The sequence below is a fragment of the Chiroxiphia lanceolata genome, chromosome 8, assembly GCF_009829145.1.
Source record: "Chiroxiphia lanceolata isolate bChiLan1 chromosome 8, bChiLan1.pri, whole genome shotgun sequence".
Taxonomy (NCBI): domain Eukaryota; kingdom Metazoa; phylum Chordata; class Aves; order Passeriformes; family Pipridae; genus Chiroxiphia; species Chiroxiphia lanceolata.
The window spans coordinates 16881375-16897487 of record NC_045644.1 but is presented as its reverse complement, the minus strand read 5'-3'; the positions used below and the strand labels follow the sequence as shown (position 1 = coordinate 16897487).

At 33.8% G+C, this 16113-nt stretch overlaps 2 protein-coding genes across 4 annotated transcripts in view; one reads left to right on the top strand and one right to left on the bottom strand.

The window, feature by feature from the left end:
- LOC116790147 (protein FRA10AC1) overlaps nt 1–14680 on the top strand; it is a 41251-nt gene extending 26571 nt beyond the window's left edge. For both annotated transcript variants that reach the window (XM_032694879.1, XM_032694880.1), the window contains exons 8-14: nt 622–667; nt 2952–3065; nt 4037–4079; nt 5541–5665; nt 6301–6339; nt 7629–7713; nt 8155–14680. In XM_032694879.1, coding sequence (XP_032550770.1) covers nt 622–667; nt 2952–3065; nt 4037–4079; nt 5541–5665; nt 6301–6339; nt 7629–7713; nt 8155–8197 — 495 coding nt within the window. In that variant the 3' untranslated portion in view covers nt 8198–14680. The remainder of the gene's footprint in view (nt 1–621; nt 668–2951; nt 3066–4036; nt 4080–5540; nt 5666–6300; nt 6340–7628; nt 7714–8154) is intronic.
- The window catches only part of PDE6C (phosphodiesterase 6C), a 28193-nt gene continuing 22613 nt past the window's right edge, over nt 10534–16113 (bottom strand). Inside the window, exons 18-23 of one of the 2 annotated variants that reach the window (XM_032694873.1) lie at nt 16030–16093; nt 15186–15260; nt 14975–15058; nt 13947–14100; nt 12641–12643; nt 10534–11182 (exon numbers count right to left, since the gene is read on the bottom strand). In XM_032694873.1, coding sequence (XP_032550764.1) covers nt 11130–11182; nt 12641–12643; nt 13947–14100; nt 14975–15058; nt 15186–15260; nt 16030–16093 — 433 coding nt within the window. In that variant the 3' untranslated portion in view covers nt 10534–11129. Of the gene's footprint in view, nt 11183–12640; nt 12644–13228; nt 13232–13946; nt 14101–14974; nt 15059–15185; nt 15261–16029; nt 16094–16113 lie in introns of both variants that reach the window. The other variant, XM_032694872.1, reaches the window with a different exon arrangement.

The following is a 16113-nucleotide window of genomic DNA, read 5'->3' as shown; positions in this document are numbered from 1 at the left end:
ACCTTCAGTGCATCTTGTCTGCAAGCTTTCAGGCTGGTAACTGACCATCTGTATTGTCAGATAGTTTAATTCTATTGTCAGTTTTGTGATGCAACAAGGGAGCTGCATTAGCTCTGCTCTGCATCTAAGCTTTACTTTGATATGCATTGGACTTGAAATGTTTTCTTCTCGTTGTTGTCTTATTTTTCTAGAAAAGTTCTTATTTGCTGTCTCTGCTTTGTTTTGTAGCTTAACAGATTGGAAATGTCTCCTATTGCCAAGAATTGAAATCTGTTTGACACCTGGTCATTAAATAGAATACATTTTATTCTTTTGTTTTTATTTCCAGATTTCTAGGCCAACTTGTCTTCCACTTGGAAATGTTAATATTTTTGCTTTTGTAATTGTTTTTCAGTATGGAGACTTTCCTGTGAAAATAAAAATATGTAAAGTATTTTTATAAATAAAATACCATTCTACAAACAGAGGCAGAGAGATATATTTAATTAAAAGAGAAAGAAATTAAATTTTTCTGACCGAGATTGAAAGGATGAACCACATGCAGGAAATCAATCAACTGAAATTATTCTTTCCAATACTGAATACATTGAGTATTTACAACTTAATTTTGTTTCTTAACAGTTTGGATTTAGATGGCGACATGAGAAAGAAGTAATTTCAGGAAAAGGTAATACTATCTTTCATTTTTTATTACATTTCTTGATGCTTTTTGACATAATTTTGTTAGACGGTATTTGACAATACTGGTAAGTTTATCAGGTAATAATGGACGATAAATTGACTTAACTTCCAACTTCGCTGTTTTATGCACATAGGTCTAGAGTGCACACTGATCTGCATATATTAACATTAAAAGAACATTTGGTTTATTCTCACAAGGTCAGATTTGTAATGAACACCACCATAACGCATTTGATAATGTAGAATACTCTTAATTGAAGTCTCTCAGTACTTTTGCTCAGGAAATTATTTATTAATGGTTTCTCCAATGCTGTTCTGCAAAAGGTTAACTTTTTAATCAAAGTTTCTTGTGTGATGTCTGTTTGAGGTTAAATTGGAATTGAAAGCCTCAGTGGGAATAGTGAGTATGGTTATCATGTCTCCCAATCCTGTTTCTGAATCAGCAGCTTAATTCTGTGTGTGAATTCTCACCAGTGTGTTAATGGGACCTTGCACAGCAGTCCCCATTCCATGGCCTAGTTGCTTGGGCATTTTCAAGTTGCTGAACAAGCAAGAAAATGAGGTGAATAGATTGCTCTTCCTGTGGGTGGATCCTCATACGTGTGTAGTTTTTGGAAGTCATGGATGCAGACACAAGAAAATTGTATGGGGTGATATTGTTGATCAGTGTCTCTCAGCTACAGTTTTGTGGAGAGCTGCATTCTGTAAACAGCTCTATTATAGTATACTACAGAAAGTTAAAAAAAAATTATGTTTTTAAAAATGTATATATCACATTGGGAAGCGTAAACATTAATGATGGCATTTTTAAGCTATAAAGATTAGAACTTCTAAAGGTGGTTGTAGTAATATGTTGCATTCAGCACTACAGATTATGTTACCAGATAGTTACATTTGTTGTGTGCTTTATTGAATGCTTTAAAAAGATAATTAAAATTAAATGAGAAATAAATTATTTTTATGTCTTCATGGGGGAAAAGAATTTAAAGCTGCATTGTAATTTTAATATGTGGTACTCCATATTTTAAAATGTGGCAAAAAGTGCAGAATTACATGTTTCAAGCTTTTTAATGGAACGCTGATGGAAAGTGTACAATGGAATATAAGAATTGATAAATCCTCCCTTTCACCACCGGAGGGCGCGAGAACCCAACGCGCTCACGGATGTCGGACTCTTCCTGAGTGCGGTTCTAAACGATCCTTTAAAAAAGGCGTGGGTCTTCAATGCTATTTTCAAATATAAATCAGCAATATAAATTGATTTACTCAAATCTAATAAAACGTTATTACCTGCCTGTCTGATAATTCGCATTGTGTGTACTTAATTTAGCTGTGTCAGTAATAGTGGTGATGAGAACCACTGCTGGTGCCTTCAAATGTTCACATTGCAAGTGGTGTTTCGTTGCAGAACCGAAGTATCTGAGGACACTGCCAATCCACTAGTTAGCAGCTTAAGCAGAATTTTCTGAGGTTAATCATTCACCAACAGTCCTGCTTGTGAGCCTATTAATACACATCCTTCACATCCCTTCTACCAGCCCTGTATACAAATCAGGCTTCTGCAAAAGGAATAAACATATCTTTATTTCTCCAGTATTAGGAAGTCAGTGCTGTAAACAACATTGGTTATGTGCAGATTGTATTAAAATCAGCGTTGCCTTTCACATAATGAACTGAAGGAAGCTATTAAAGCTGACATATTGTTTCTCACAAAATTGGATTTCCTTTTCTTGCAAGAAAGGTGTTTAGGGAAGGTCATTAGAATACAAGTTGCATGTCCGGTATATCAGGTAAATTAGATAGGCAATAAGAATGTGGGCATCTTCATTTGGTATGTACATGATGCTTTCAATAGTTTGATGTCATTAAAGATGCATGTCTGTTATCACACTTCCTAATCCATCACCACTACTAAGTTAGTAATTATTTAGGATATAGAATGTATCCTAGTAACATTCATTTTTTCAGAGTTCAGTATTAGGCTTGTTATTTCTTAGCATATCTTCATCCATACATTTCAAAACAGAGTTCCAGTTTTGTTTTTTCTTTGCAAATAGGCAGTATTAGGCACGTTTGATTGATTGATTGATTGCTTTGTTGTTCTCTGTTTTTGTTTCCTTACTCTAGATGTTATTTTTAGATTTGCACTCTTTTTTATTTGAAAGAATGGAACACGAAAAGCAAAAACTGAGCAAAACCGGAAATAACAAGCCTAAACCTATGCATGTTAATCATTGAACCACACTTTGCTGGTTTTGACCTCTTTACAGGTCAGTTTTCTTGTGGAAATAAGCACTGTGATGAGCAAGAAGGCCTGAAGAGCTGGGAGGTGAATTTTGGCTACATTGAACATGGTGAAAAGAGGAATGCACTTGTGAAGTTGCGTAAGTCAGCCCTTCAAGGATAGGTACACTTAAAAGTAGACAAATATCTTGTGCTTTAAAAGCCATCGAACAAGACTCAATTATATTAGTTCATGCAAAGTGAGAAATGCAGAATAGGATATAATTTTCTTAATCACAGGTGGTAGTATGATGGTCTTGATTTAGAGAGAACAGCTATTATCATTATATATAATGAAGTTGTTACAGATTGACCACTTCATACTGTATAATGAATGATGTCATAAAATTAGAATAATCGATTATAAGCTTCTGTATACAGGCATGTCTAGTTTTAATGGACAGTACGACATTGCAGGGAGGGTTTCAGCATTGTCATTGCTCATTCAGTTACAACCCTTAGGAGTCCTTAGGGTTTTGGACCAGGCAACTTCTTGCACACCTTCAGCTCTACGGATTTTAATATTTATGTTTTCTTACAAAGTTCTTATCTTTAATTAAATAATTTCTTTTCCATTCTTGCATCTTGACTGGGATTTTCTTTTTCAGTATTGTGTATATTTTGATACATTCATCAGATAATTAAACCTACCACCTTTTACACAGTTCTTTGTGTAAAACAAGCTAATGGTGGTTATTTTCTTTTGTGCACAAGACACTCCATGTAGGAGCACTTGGTCTCTGGCAAAACTCTAAGACACTTATGGGTCTTCAGTGTTATAGAACAATTTGATCTGTCCACAAAGATCCATAAAATATGATGTCTGTACATGATAAGCACGGATACTTTTTTAATGAATAGTTGCCAATGCTAAACCTGTGATCTTTCTCCAGGTTTAGTAAAATCTGGGTTTGTACTGAAGAATTTTGTTGTGGTATTTTTCTAAATCCTGGCTGCACTTACATTGTAACTACAGTTTTGAAGGAAAAGCTACTGAAACATCTACTTCTAAATTTTGTTAATTATGCTTTTCAGAATGATGGCTGCAATGTTCTTATTTTCTCTTTTTCAGGGCTATGTCCAGAATGTTCCTACAAACTAAACTTTCATCACCGGTAATGAAATATTTTAAAATATGGGAGGTGAATTATTGATAGGTTACAGTTATGATGAACAGCAAATAGGGGAAAGACTTCACCTAGATGGTTAGGAACTTCATTTATGCTGAACTAGCATAAACGTTCTGTAGTTCTTATAAAGTCACTGGCTTGTCCCTGTTGAGAGTTAGGGACTGCACTAACGAAAGTGCAAAACCTCTCAAACTGGAAGAATCCCATCCCTACCACCACAGAAGTTTCATGTGCTTAATTTCAGCCTAGTGATTATTTTTCTTATCTGAACATTTATGCAAAACACTTTTTAAATATCCCCTCTTGCTGTGTTTCAGAGCTGAAATGCTTTTCCTTTTACTAGGAATAGTGGCTTTATGTGTGAGTCAAGCGACTGTGCTCGGAAAATTTGCATTTGAATGTTTGTTCTTCTTTGAGAATCACTTATTAATTGGAGAGAAAATGAGTATATTTTGAACCTACAAAATGTGTGCATTAAGATTAGATTTTTTTAAATTTGTTTTTTATATAGTATGTGTAATCTTATTGAATTCCACAGCTATTGACACTCGGGTTTTATGATTTTTTAAATTTTGATGTGGCATTAACTTAGTTGCATGTCTCAGTAATTAACCCATACAATTATCTGCAAAGCATATGAAAGGCAAACCTCTGAGCCAGGAAACAATGATTTCTAAAGTAACACAAATCAAACATGCATCTAGTAGTCAATCCATTTTGAAAGTTAATTCATACGCAGTTTCTTCACTGGAGCACTGTGTAGGCAGATATTAGGAGGGATAGTTCATTAGCTGAGATTAGTTTGATCTGTCTTGATTTTTGGAACTAAAATAGTAAAACCACTTGAGTTCTGAATAAGCATGGACACACATTGAGACTGTTCCAGAGTAATACTTACTTTGAAACAATTTCACTGACCTCTTCATACAAAGAAGTAGGAAAAAGTTAGCCTGTGTTCTTACAACAAGCCAGTATAAGTAATGCTGAAAATAAAACACATGACTTTGTTGTTTGCAGCAGCTTCTTAGGCTTGAGAGTCCTCTACCTCAGGTTTTGTTGCTATCAAATATGAAAATATATTTTAAAATCTGTATTAACTGTGTTTTTCTCACTACATATATACGAAGTTGTTTGCTAAAAGAAAAAAACTCAAAATAAGTAAGAATTCTGCATGTTATAAAATTGTTTTCTGTATTTAATGTTTGTTTTTGTTGTCTGTATGTGTCATATTAGTGAGTTTAGCATTTCCTGTCCTTTGCCTTCAGCTCTAGAGCTCTTGCGTTTCTATAGAACTTTTCTTTTTAAAACCAAATTAATTTTTTTCAGTTTAGCTACTGTTAGGTTTCTGAAGAAATGAGAACTGTTTGACTGAATTAAATGCTTCAGATTTCCTGTTGCATAAGAAGTACATATAATAGAGAAGGTATATATTCATCTTTTTTAAAGGAGGAAAGAAGTCAAAACACACAAGAAAGGAGGCACAGCTGTACAGGACTCTAAAGAGCCAAAAAATAAGAAGACTAAATTTTCTCGTTCAACAAAAAAGAAGTCCAAAAAAAAGACCCATAAAGGTACATTTAAGTTTTAAACCTTCAGTTATTAAAATATACAAATGTGTTAGTTGAACCTTAGTTTTGCTATAGCTACATAGATATAGACGCATAATTATGTATAGATAAATATGTTTAGTTATACATAGAGATATGTAACTTTCTTGATTCTAACACAGGTAGTCAAAAAGATAAATTTCTGAGGTAAAATTTCCTAGATGCAAAAAAAAAAAGATAAATTTCTTATATGTAGCAGAGAGGGAGAACCTTTTGAAAAATATGCATTATAAGGAAAATTTGTCCAAGAATTGGACATTGCATACCAGAAAGGGTTGTGAAGTATTTCATTTCATGAGGCTTTGGGGTTGAAAGCCTTTTGGAAATGTTAGATAACCTTTTTACACCACAGATCTCGGGATAACATAATTGAACTAAAACTGAGACCTTTGTACTCATGCAAAAAAAAAATCCTTCTACTTCGGAATTTGCTTGCTTTTTTTGAGTGTGGTGTGTGTGTGTTTGTGCACATGTTTGTGTGTAATGCATTGTGAAACAATGTGTGTGAACAACTGTGTGTAATCCTTGTGAACAATTTAAGATAACAGATAACCAAGGTAAGCTTACTGGTTTTTTTCTATCTTGGTGCTTCTTTACAGATCAGGTTTCTTCAGAAGATTCAGATAGTTCTGATAAAGGTAAAGTATTTTAATATCTCTTATGTTTTTGTAATAAGTTGTATTATTTCATTTGTGATTGATCTTAGTTTTATTAGCTGACTTTTTTATTATTTTATGAGATAAAAATGCTGTGTGCAAACAAACAAATATGAAGGTTCAAATTAATTACTTATATATCCTGGAGAAAAACTGTAGGGAATTTTAAGAAGGAAATTGTTTAAGCAAAGAATGAAAATGTGGGCAGATAACAGAATAGAAATAATCAGAAAAGTGAGAGGTCAGACTGTTCCAGAAAAGAGTAGAGGGTGCAAAAATAGGTACGTTATTAATTGCATGGGTCCAGGTGTGCAAATGTATGCCGTGTAATCTGTGCTGTGTGAGGAAAGTACTTTTCTGATATAATAACTAGTACATTTTCCTTCACAGAATTGTATGTACTCTGCTCAAAAAAATAAAGATTTTAAATACATCCTAGGCTTTAATAAAGTCTTTTCACTACCACCAGTAGTACCTCAGAGACCTACTTGTTGCACGAGCACTCAGTCTCAGTAACTCTTTAGGCACTGGTTGTCTCTGTAGCTCAGTAATTCCAGTCTCCAGTTTCTTTTTGATTAAAAAAACCCCATCTTCTGGTCATGCCAATTCTTGCTGCAGACCGTCTAGAAGGGATTGAGTGTTTCTATTGATTTCTGTGCTCTGCTGTACATTTTTAAGGATGTCTCGAGGCTCCAGGTTTTCCCAGTTAGCTACAGGAAGACCTGAAGCAGTTTTCTTATGACTTGGACCATGGCCAAAGTTTCTGTTTTGCCAGGGAAGCTTTATTGGAAGATCATTTTTTTCTAGGTCAGTGCATGTTTCCGATACGAGTTTTCACTCCTATATACTTACACAAAACAGTTATGCAGTTTTCTGACAATTTCACTGTAAGTCACGATATAAATAATCATTTAAGTAGAAATAAGGTAATTGATCCATTTAATGTCATTAATTGAAACTGTATTGTAACTCTGGGTTTGCGATTGTTTGATTTTAGGAACAAAATGCTGTGCTGCTGTTGTGTCGAGAGCAATGTTTTCACACGATTGTTGTTATGTTTGATCAAAATGTTAGTTCATGGTATCCAAGAATATTTTTGATGCTACATTGATTACAGTTGCAAAACATTTTCATTTTCACTTTATGCAAGGTAAAGTGTTAATTCTCATGATTGTAGTTAAACATTGCTCCTAGTAATTTGCTATGTAAGTAAAAAAAAAAGATTAATTATTTTACAATTTATTTAATAAACACTTTAAATTTTTTAACAGATTCTAATAACAGCGATGCAGAAGATGGTCCTTCAGATGCTGACTTTTGGAAAGGTCCCCTACAAGATGCAGATGAAAAATCACGGTTAGTTTGATCCTGTGAACTTGTAGCTGGTAAAATCTACAGTGTCCATTCAGAACTGCAAAGGCAGAGATTTTTCCTGAGTGTTTCAATGAATAATCTGACATTTAAAGTTATATCAAATCTTTTTCCATGCTAACCTAGAAATGTGTTTTTAAAGAGGAGTCATACACAATTCTGGATGAAAACCTTTCTCAAGCCACTGATACCACTGCTCTCTTACCTTCTACTATACTGTTAATTATTTTAGAAGTAAATCCTAACAGCTCACTGCTGTTGCACAGTCGAGAAATTGTGAAGGGTATTGGAATAATTCAAAATTATCTATACGTTCTACAATTCTAAGAAGAAATTTGCTAAATATTTTTCATACAAAGATTATCTCCTAGGTAAAAATCCAAAGCAGAACTGTCTTTGACATTTTTGTTGTTGTTGTTCCTACAGGGAGGAGGAGTTTGATGAGTATTTTCAAGACTTGTTTCTCTAAACCTTGAAATTGATATAGGCTGACTTTCTTCATGAATTGTCAAGATGGAAGTCTGGAAATCCAGTCATAATTTACCGGAGACCTCTTTCTGCCAGCATACTTTTTCTACAGTCACTCATATGAACCATTTGGGTAGATTATCTTTGTAGAAGGCTTCAAATCTAAAAACTTTGTTTCTTATGATAGGTAGCATACTCATGAAACAAGAGAAATAACTCTTTCAGTGCAAAAGATATATGGCACCCAGACTTAAACAAACAAGAATATGGTTTATTGACATTACATCAGAAGTTCACTGCTTTTTATTTTATCCCAAACTTCAGGTATTGTCAGATTTTTATGAAGGAGCATTTGTAAGTTTCTGTGAGTAGTTTAAAGCCATACACTTTAATATATTTGTATTTTTAATTTATTTAACAAGAGTTAATAGCCTTAACTTTATTGGCCATGTAGACTTTAATATTTAGGTATTAGTCTCCATAAGTATTTTAAAGTGCTACTGGAGAAGTTCAAGTTTTATCAAATATGTACTCTGCTTGAATTAAGTAAATTGTGAAATGTCTCCCATAATCCTTTAAAAAGTTCAGTTTATTGTGACTTTGTTTTAAATTTTAGCTAAAATTTAATGTGTCTTATAATTCCATTTATAAAAATTTGGTTGGTTGGTGAAATTTTTGATGTAAAACATACGTATGTGGCTTTCTACTGGAGATGTACATGTGACTTTTATGTTATCTGTGGCTTCTGATCTCCTTTCCATTAATTGAATGTTAATCCTTCTTTAAAGTGTAATCCTAAATATACAAGTAAAGCATGTATATTGCTTGAGAAACTTACTGGATTTGTATTCCTCTTCAAGGTGCAACATATCTTTAAAGATTCATTCAGTTATGTTTCACAAGAAACAGTCTGCACATGAATAAGTACAGTGGGTATTTTTTTCTGTCAGGTGCAAATTACTTTGGATACAAAGAACAAACTTTTTTAAATTAAATTTTCATGTTATTCTGAGGAAAGTTACTATTGTAAGATATAAAATATATCTTTTGATAAGTACTTCTCACTGTAGATATATGTATAGAAAGTATTTATAGTAAGTATTTGATGTGGAAAAAAAACCAGCAGAGATGGTTGCAGTGTATTTATGAACATTTTACATGCACTCATGAATAAGTTGAGAACTCTATTTACAAGTATTACTTAACAAAATTACATTTTAAACAGTTTGTACTTACATAATAGATGACAGTACAAGGACATATTTAGGGTGTCCTTGAGTAAGAAATAAATGTAGCCTTGCATGAAGGCTTCTTTAGGTAAGAAGGTGGATTTAAAGGTTAATTCTCTGTCATCTTGAAAGCTTGGTTGAGAGTCAAATCCAATCTGCAGCAATCTGCTTACACGTGTGCAACTTGCCCAAAGGGGCTTTTGTCGAATGTGTTGCTATATTTGTTGCTTCAAGTATTGTATATTAAGTATGTGTTCAGGATAACTAACTCCTCTTTGGGTCTTTAAAATACAGTTATAAAAATTTACATTATACATAGTAAATACATCATTTAATACAGTTTGAATAAAATTACATTATCAAACAACCTTGAAATAGTTTTCTTTAGTAGCTGCATTTAATACAGAAAATAACACGATACCCAGTTTTATGTCATAACTGTTTGCATAAAATATTTGGCTCATTTATAAGTCAGGATGTTTTAAGCATTTGGGGTTTTTTGGGGGATTCCTTTAATTTTGAGTGATAATTGTACACAGTATTTCTGTTCATAGAGCTTTCTTGGAAAGGTTTATATAGAGCAATTCACTGATTCTCCCTTCTCTGTGAATACTGAGGGCCCTTCAGAGGGGAAAAAAAGTGTGGGTCTTCTTTGTTTAAAGGGGGAGGAAAAGTGGCAGGATTGAGTCTGCATGTTGAATTTGCTTATTGCAGGAATTGCATTTGACATCCATCTCCTTGGATTTGGAACTGGTTCCAGTGAAAACTCAGATCTGTGCAGAATATACCAGCCATTTCCCCTCCTCCATCTGCAGGAGGAGCTGGCTTTGCAAGACCTGAGTAGAATGTATGGAGTGGACTGTCACTGTTCAAGAACAGGTTTTGGTAGCTCTTCATTGTTTATGAGGAGCTAATTTGTGTGCAGTCTGTCTCTGGTAGTAGAGAGAGAGGTAATGTGAATTCTAATGTGCTCTACCTCTGTTTTCCTTTCCCTTCTCATTATTAAATTGTTGCCAACTAATTGGTTTTCAAATACTTTAATTTATTGCATTTTCAAAAGGGCACATTGGGAGTATGTGAGCCTTTTAAAATGCTTTTGAATGTAGATCCTACTTTGGACATGCTGGTATCTTAGCAAACTCTCTTGGCAATTTTGAAAAAACACAGTGTACCATGGGCTTGCTTTTTATAAACAGAGCCAGGGAATTGTGTTGAGCATTCCTAAAGTGAAGGAGATGTTTACTCTAGAACTTTATATAGTGTTGAGAATGAAGGGAATGGATGGAATCCCAGATTAAGGAAAGACACGTAATATAAAAATCTAAGTATACAAATAGCAATAGTTGAATTTTTTGTTTGAATTGTACACATTAGATTTCATTCCATAATTTCATAGATCTGCCAAAAATTGTATGTTTTCTGGACAGTGTGCAGAATGACCTATTTTAATAAAAACACTCTATGTAAATTGAGCGACATGGAAAAATACCTAGAGCGCACAGTTCACACCGTTATTATTTTCAGTTTTTAATTGTAATCATTTTTTTACTTCATTAAAAATTATTTCCAACAAATGGCAAATGTTTTAAGAGGATTGTTAAGAGATCAAGCTATACTATTCTATGCAAAGCAGAAATCCACTGGGGTTCATTGACGTTCTTTCTAGATGTCTTTTCTGTAGCAGGAACAGTTTGAGACAAAGAATTACAAAACTACACATGTTTTGGATTTTCCTTCTTCACCTCCACCTGGATTTTCTAAAAAACAGATAAGAAAAGTAAAATGAGTATTTTCTGTTAATTTTACCTGCTCTAATTTCTTGTTATAGAGGTGTTGCTTTTGTTTTATGCATATTATGTGTGTTTGACCTTCTGAAATTTCACTGCTTGTCTGGGAAATAGGAATATGAAACAATGACACATTATATATACATATGTGCATATAGTGTAGGAGTTGATACTAACATTTCTCAAAGGACCAAACACACACTGAACCACTCTTACTGGAAAGTTTCAGCAGTTAAGTATATATGACTGTCCCACACATACAAAACTGAGGAATGCAAGCCATGCAAAAAAAAAAGGAACTCTTTGATCAATATAATCTGTGAATCTATTTTTGAAGCAGATGATACAAAAACTTTAATTTGACCTGTTTACATAAACCTTTATTCAACCCTGCGTGAATCCCTTTGTAATTACTGGTTAAGAGAGAGAGATAGTTTTTATATTTTTATCTATAGCTACTGATTCTGTTACTGTCTCTCTCAAATGATTCCACAGATGTTCATTGGTCATAGTTAAGATTCTTTCAATGTAATCAATTGCGTTTCCAGGTTCATTTAAGGTAAGATACCAATATTAGAATTAAAACTTACATTTGAAAGCTGTGGATCACCATGTTACTAGGTCATTTTCGACCCTTTCCACCTGCATTGAAACATGTCACATAATCAGTGTCCTACCCTCTGTAATTTGTGGATATAATCAACACTATGTTACTAACTATGTATTTGATTTTCTCAGTTTAATACTCTGCTCTGTTTTACTTTCTGTTCTGAACTTTCCACTGTAGTGGTTCAGCAAACATGTTTATTTTGTTTTGTGTCTACTGAATGGCTAAGAATAGCCCGGTCAGTGTGATCTAGAGAAAGGACCATGGTTCAGCATGTATCAAATTCTTGTTTGTATGAACTGACTTAACAAACCCATATATTTACATGGCCTTGATTTGACAGTGTCAGATCTGTCCTTCACAAATGTGCATGGCCTCATTCCAGTGTGTGTTTAAAAAGATGCAGAATAATTCTCTTTCTTTTTGGGATACCAATTATTCTATGCAAAGGCCAGATCCTTGGCTCCTGCAAATCAGTCTGTGCTTGGCTGTTTTCCCTGTGGGAAAATACTTCCTAAGTCAGTGGCTTAAGTGATTCCAAAATACCAATGTTCTAAGATGATCCTAACTTCAAGTGAGAGTGGAAATACCCAACTCTTCCTAAATGTATTATTTTGTTTTTATTTAAGAAGCTTATGCTTAAGGGCATAACATCTGATTTTAGTAACTGTACTCTTTGCCAAGAAAGCAAATATGTAAGGAGGTTTGAAGGTGTATAAGGAGATCTCAGGTTGTTTTGTTTTGTCTTGCTAATATTTCTGTGAAGTTCAGGTGCTTACATTCCAGTGTAAGGAAAAGAATACTTTTTATGTACTGACAACCAGCTAGTTCTCAGTAATAAATTAATCTTAAGTAAAATTATACGAGCAATTTCAAGAAAAAAAAGTGTCATTGAAAATAAATTTGGGACACAATTTGGAGGGTGTAATTTCTGTGAAAGTGTGTTTAAGTGGTATCACAGCATGAGCAGGCCAAAATATTTGACTAATTCTATTAAACTTTTCCAAAAATCCGCTTTGATTAAATCATGTAATTTAAAGTACTTTTTAAACCACTTAAACCAAAATTAAAAACTTTTAATTTTTTAAAAAATTTTATTTTAACCTAGTATCAATTTTTTTAGGAGCCAACAATCCTGGTTCCACTTCACACACTGACAGTAACTTGATGGGTGGCCTTGAGTAGCCCCTCTTTTGTGTGAACTGTGAAGAATACTCACCTATTTCCCACAGACACTGATGAGCAAATAAATGATTCAGTACTGTTTTATGTTTTAAAAATGTGAAACACAGAGTAAACTAACTTTTCTTCTTCAAACTAGCTGACAATTAATCACTTTGGCTTAATCACACGTGGTTTTGTTTTAATCTCTGAACCAGTCATCTCAGTTGATTGGCATAGCTGTTGACCTGCTGTTGCACATGCATTACAGAATAAAAATAACTGACTCATTTGACTCTTACACCTGAGTGATAGGTTCTCAGTTTCTGTAAAATCAGATTCTCTTCTAGGTTAGGATATGCAGAACCATGCTTTCAATTTCAGGACTTGGACTCTCTTTGGAAGATTAGTGTTAAATTTGTAACATGAGAGAGTGTATTTCAGCCAAGAAACTTGTGGTAGGGAAGTAGAGCCCAAAGCTTTATCTTAAACTTGGAAGAGAATTGGGGATTTGCACTGCTTTTTTTTGTTCCAAATGCATACCCTCCATTCCCTTATGTTTTTCATTTCCAGCTTAAACAAAGCACCTGAATACATTTGAGGTTGGTGCCACACAGAATTTTAATACATATCTAGTATTTCAGATAAGCATTTAATTACATTCAATTTTAAGTCTTTAGGCAAAAGAAATTTTACATTCCCTTCACGTTTGTGATGGTCATATTTTATATAATCCTGCAGTTTGGAAAATGAAGTCAGCATACTGGATTTGTGTCATCTTTAAAGTTTACTCTTCTTCCAAGTAAAGATAAAGCTAATTTGGCAAATTCAGAACTTGCATACTATTAGTATAAAGTTTAATAGAATATTGCACAAGTGCACTGCATGTGTGAATTTGAGAGAGAGAGAGAATATGTTGACTGCCTTACAAATATATGTAAATGAAAATCTAAGAAGTTACTTAACCTTTTTGGGCAGCTGCTTCTTCTTCCTTTTTCTTTTGTTCCTCAATAGCTTTCATCTTCTCGTCATATTCATCAGCTCGTGTTTTCCATTCAACCCTGTTGTTTTGAAGACCATCAAACATAGGTGTAATTTCCTTGTGAAACCTTGAGAATTCCTGTACAAACAATTTAAATTAGTACGTTAAAAATTTTAAGCACTGATGAGTTGTAAAACCTGAAATTGTGGAAATACTGCTGAGAAAGCATTTAATTTTTCTGTTAGATCTAATTCTAAGGCATATTATTGAAAATACCATATTGGGATAATAATGCCCTATTGTGCACATAATCTGTTAGGAAAATATTGGCATTGTATACTGCACATTTTAGTATCTTCCCTAATCCTACATATGATAGTCTGACTCATATAATACAGTTATAAATATGATACATGATATTTTATCGTATAATTATCAGGAAAAAATAAAAAAGTCTATTGTCCTGTAGTATATTTCAAGCAGATGAGGATATATCTGAAAATGTTAAAATATTACATGTCGCTTTTCTGCATGACTCTTGGGGATAATATAAAAAACTAGACAAGGATTAATAATGTTGACATTTCAATGCCTTATAGAAGGTACAGAATATCTATACATCCAGAGTATTTCAAGTTTTCTGTTCCCTTTGCTGTGCCTTTAACTGCTTTCTGTAACCATCCGCATGTTGCTCGCTTATATTAAATGGGACTGTGAAGAATCAAACTGGACTTTGTAACTCAGTCGCTCAGGGTAATAACAAAACCTCAGCACCTTCAAGTTTCACTGGTATCTTCCTTTTATATGAATTTGATTCATATCTCTTGCATTTGCTCTGTGGGAGCAATTCTTTGAAAATTTGAAATCTTTGAAAAATTATGACAGTTGTGATGGTTGTTCACCCTGTGACCAAGAGTCCTGCTGCTGTCTAGAATTTTTTAACTGCAACAGCTTGTCGCTAATTGTACCGTCAGAACTGCTGCAGTAGGAAAACAAAACCAGTCACTCTTACCTTGTACACAAATGTACACACAAAATCTATGAAACCAACTTGGAGCTTAGGTAGTTCATCTCCTTTGTTTCTGTCCATCATAGGCTAGAACAGAAGAGCAGTAATTTAGAATATGTAGATATCATACTTTTTGGTATCATGATCTAGTAAGCATCATGGATGTTTTAATGACAGTTAATATTGCTTAACAGTTAAATTATTTAGTACTTACAATAGGTTGTTGCTGTAGCACAGTTCGTTCCAGGTCACCTTGCTCCCAGAATTCGTTTGCAACCATGAGGGCAACCTGAATAATCACAATTCAGTGGAATTATCAGCAGAAAGCAGTAAATTTAAATAAATAAAAGAACAAGGCTTTCCAGAAAATGGGGGAAAAAAAACCTGTCAGTTTTTTTCAGCAGTACTATCTGCTGTACTGAAGGCTTTTTCCAGCAAATTAATAATATCCTGATGCATGCTGAGTAAATGATAGATTATTGTCAGTGGGAACAAGGCAATGTTAGCAACATAACAGTCTTGTAGTACTGTAACTTATAGAACTTAAGAAGACTCCACAAGCATCCTACAGTTGTATTTTGATTATGCATTGTTAAAACATGTTTCTTCCTGTAAGCCTAAGTGATGTGCTTCAGCAGGATGGTCGATAAGTACTGGAGTACTTGAAGTACTTATGTACCATGCTGTATTGCAGAATTTATTTTTGGCATGTTTAAGCTATGGCTAGATCTACAGAACAGACACAATTCAAACCATACTCTTGTTAAATCTGTACCTTAAAAATAGCTGGAGAGTAGTAAAAGTTGTATAGCACAAAAATACAGCTGCCAGAATTTGGGATACCAATTTTAGAGGAAGGACAAGTAGAGAAAGATTGGCAGCCTGTGAAGTGGTTGAGGAGAGACATCATGGACCACCTACACTCACAGTGACAAAGATAGAGGTTCTTTTCTGAAAGCAACAGGTACTTAAATATATATCAGCAGATATTGATCGTACAACAGATGGGCAGTAAAACAGAGAGTAAATGCAGTATTGGCTATTTCAAAAGTACTTACCTTACTCTGCACTTCCCAAGGCTTGGTTATTGCAGACAGGTCACATCCAGTCATCATCATAGCCCTTTGGAAAAAAAAAACCAA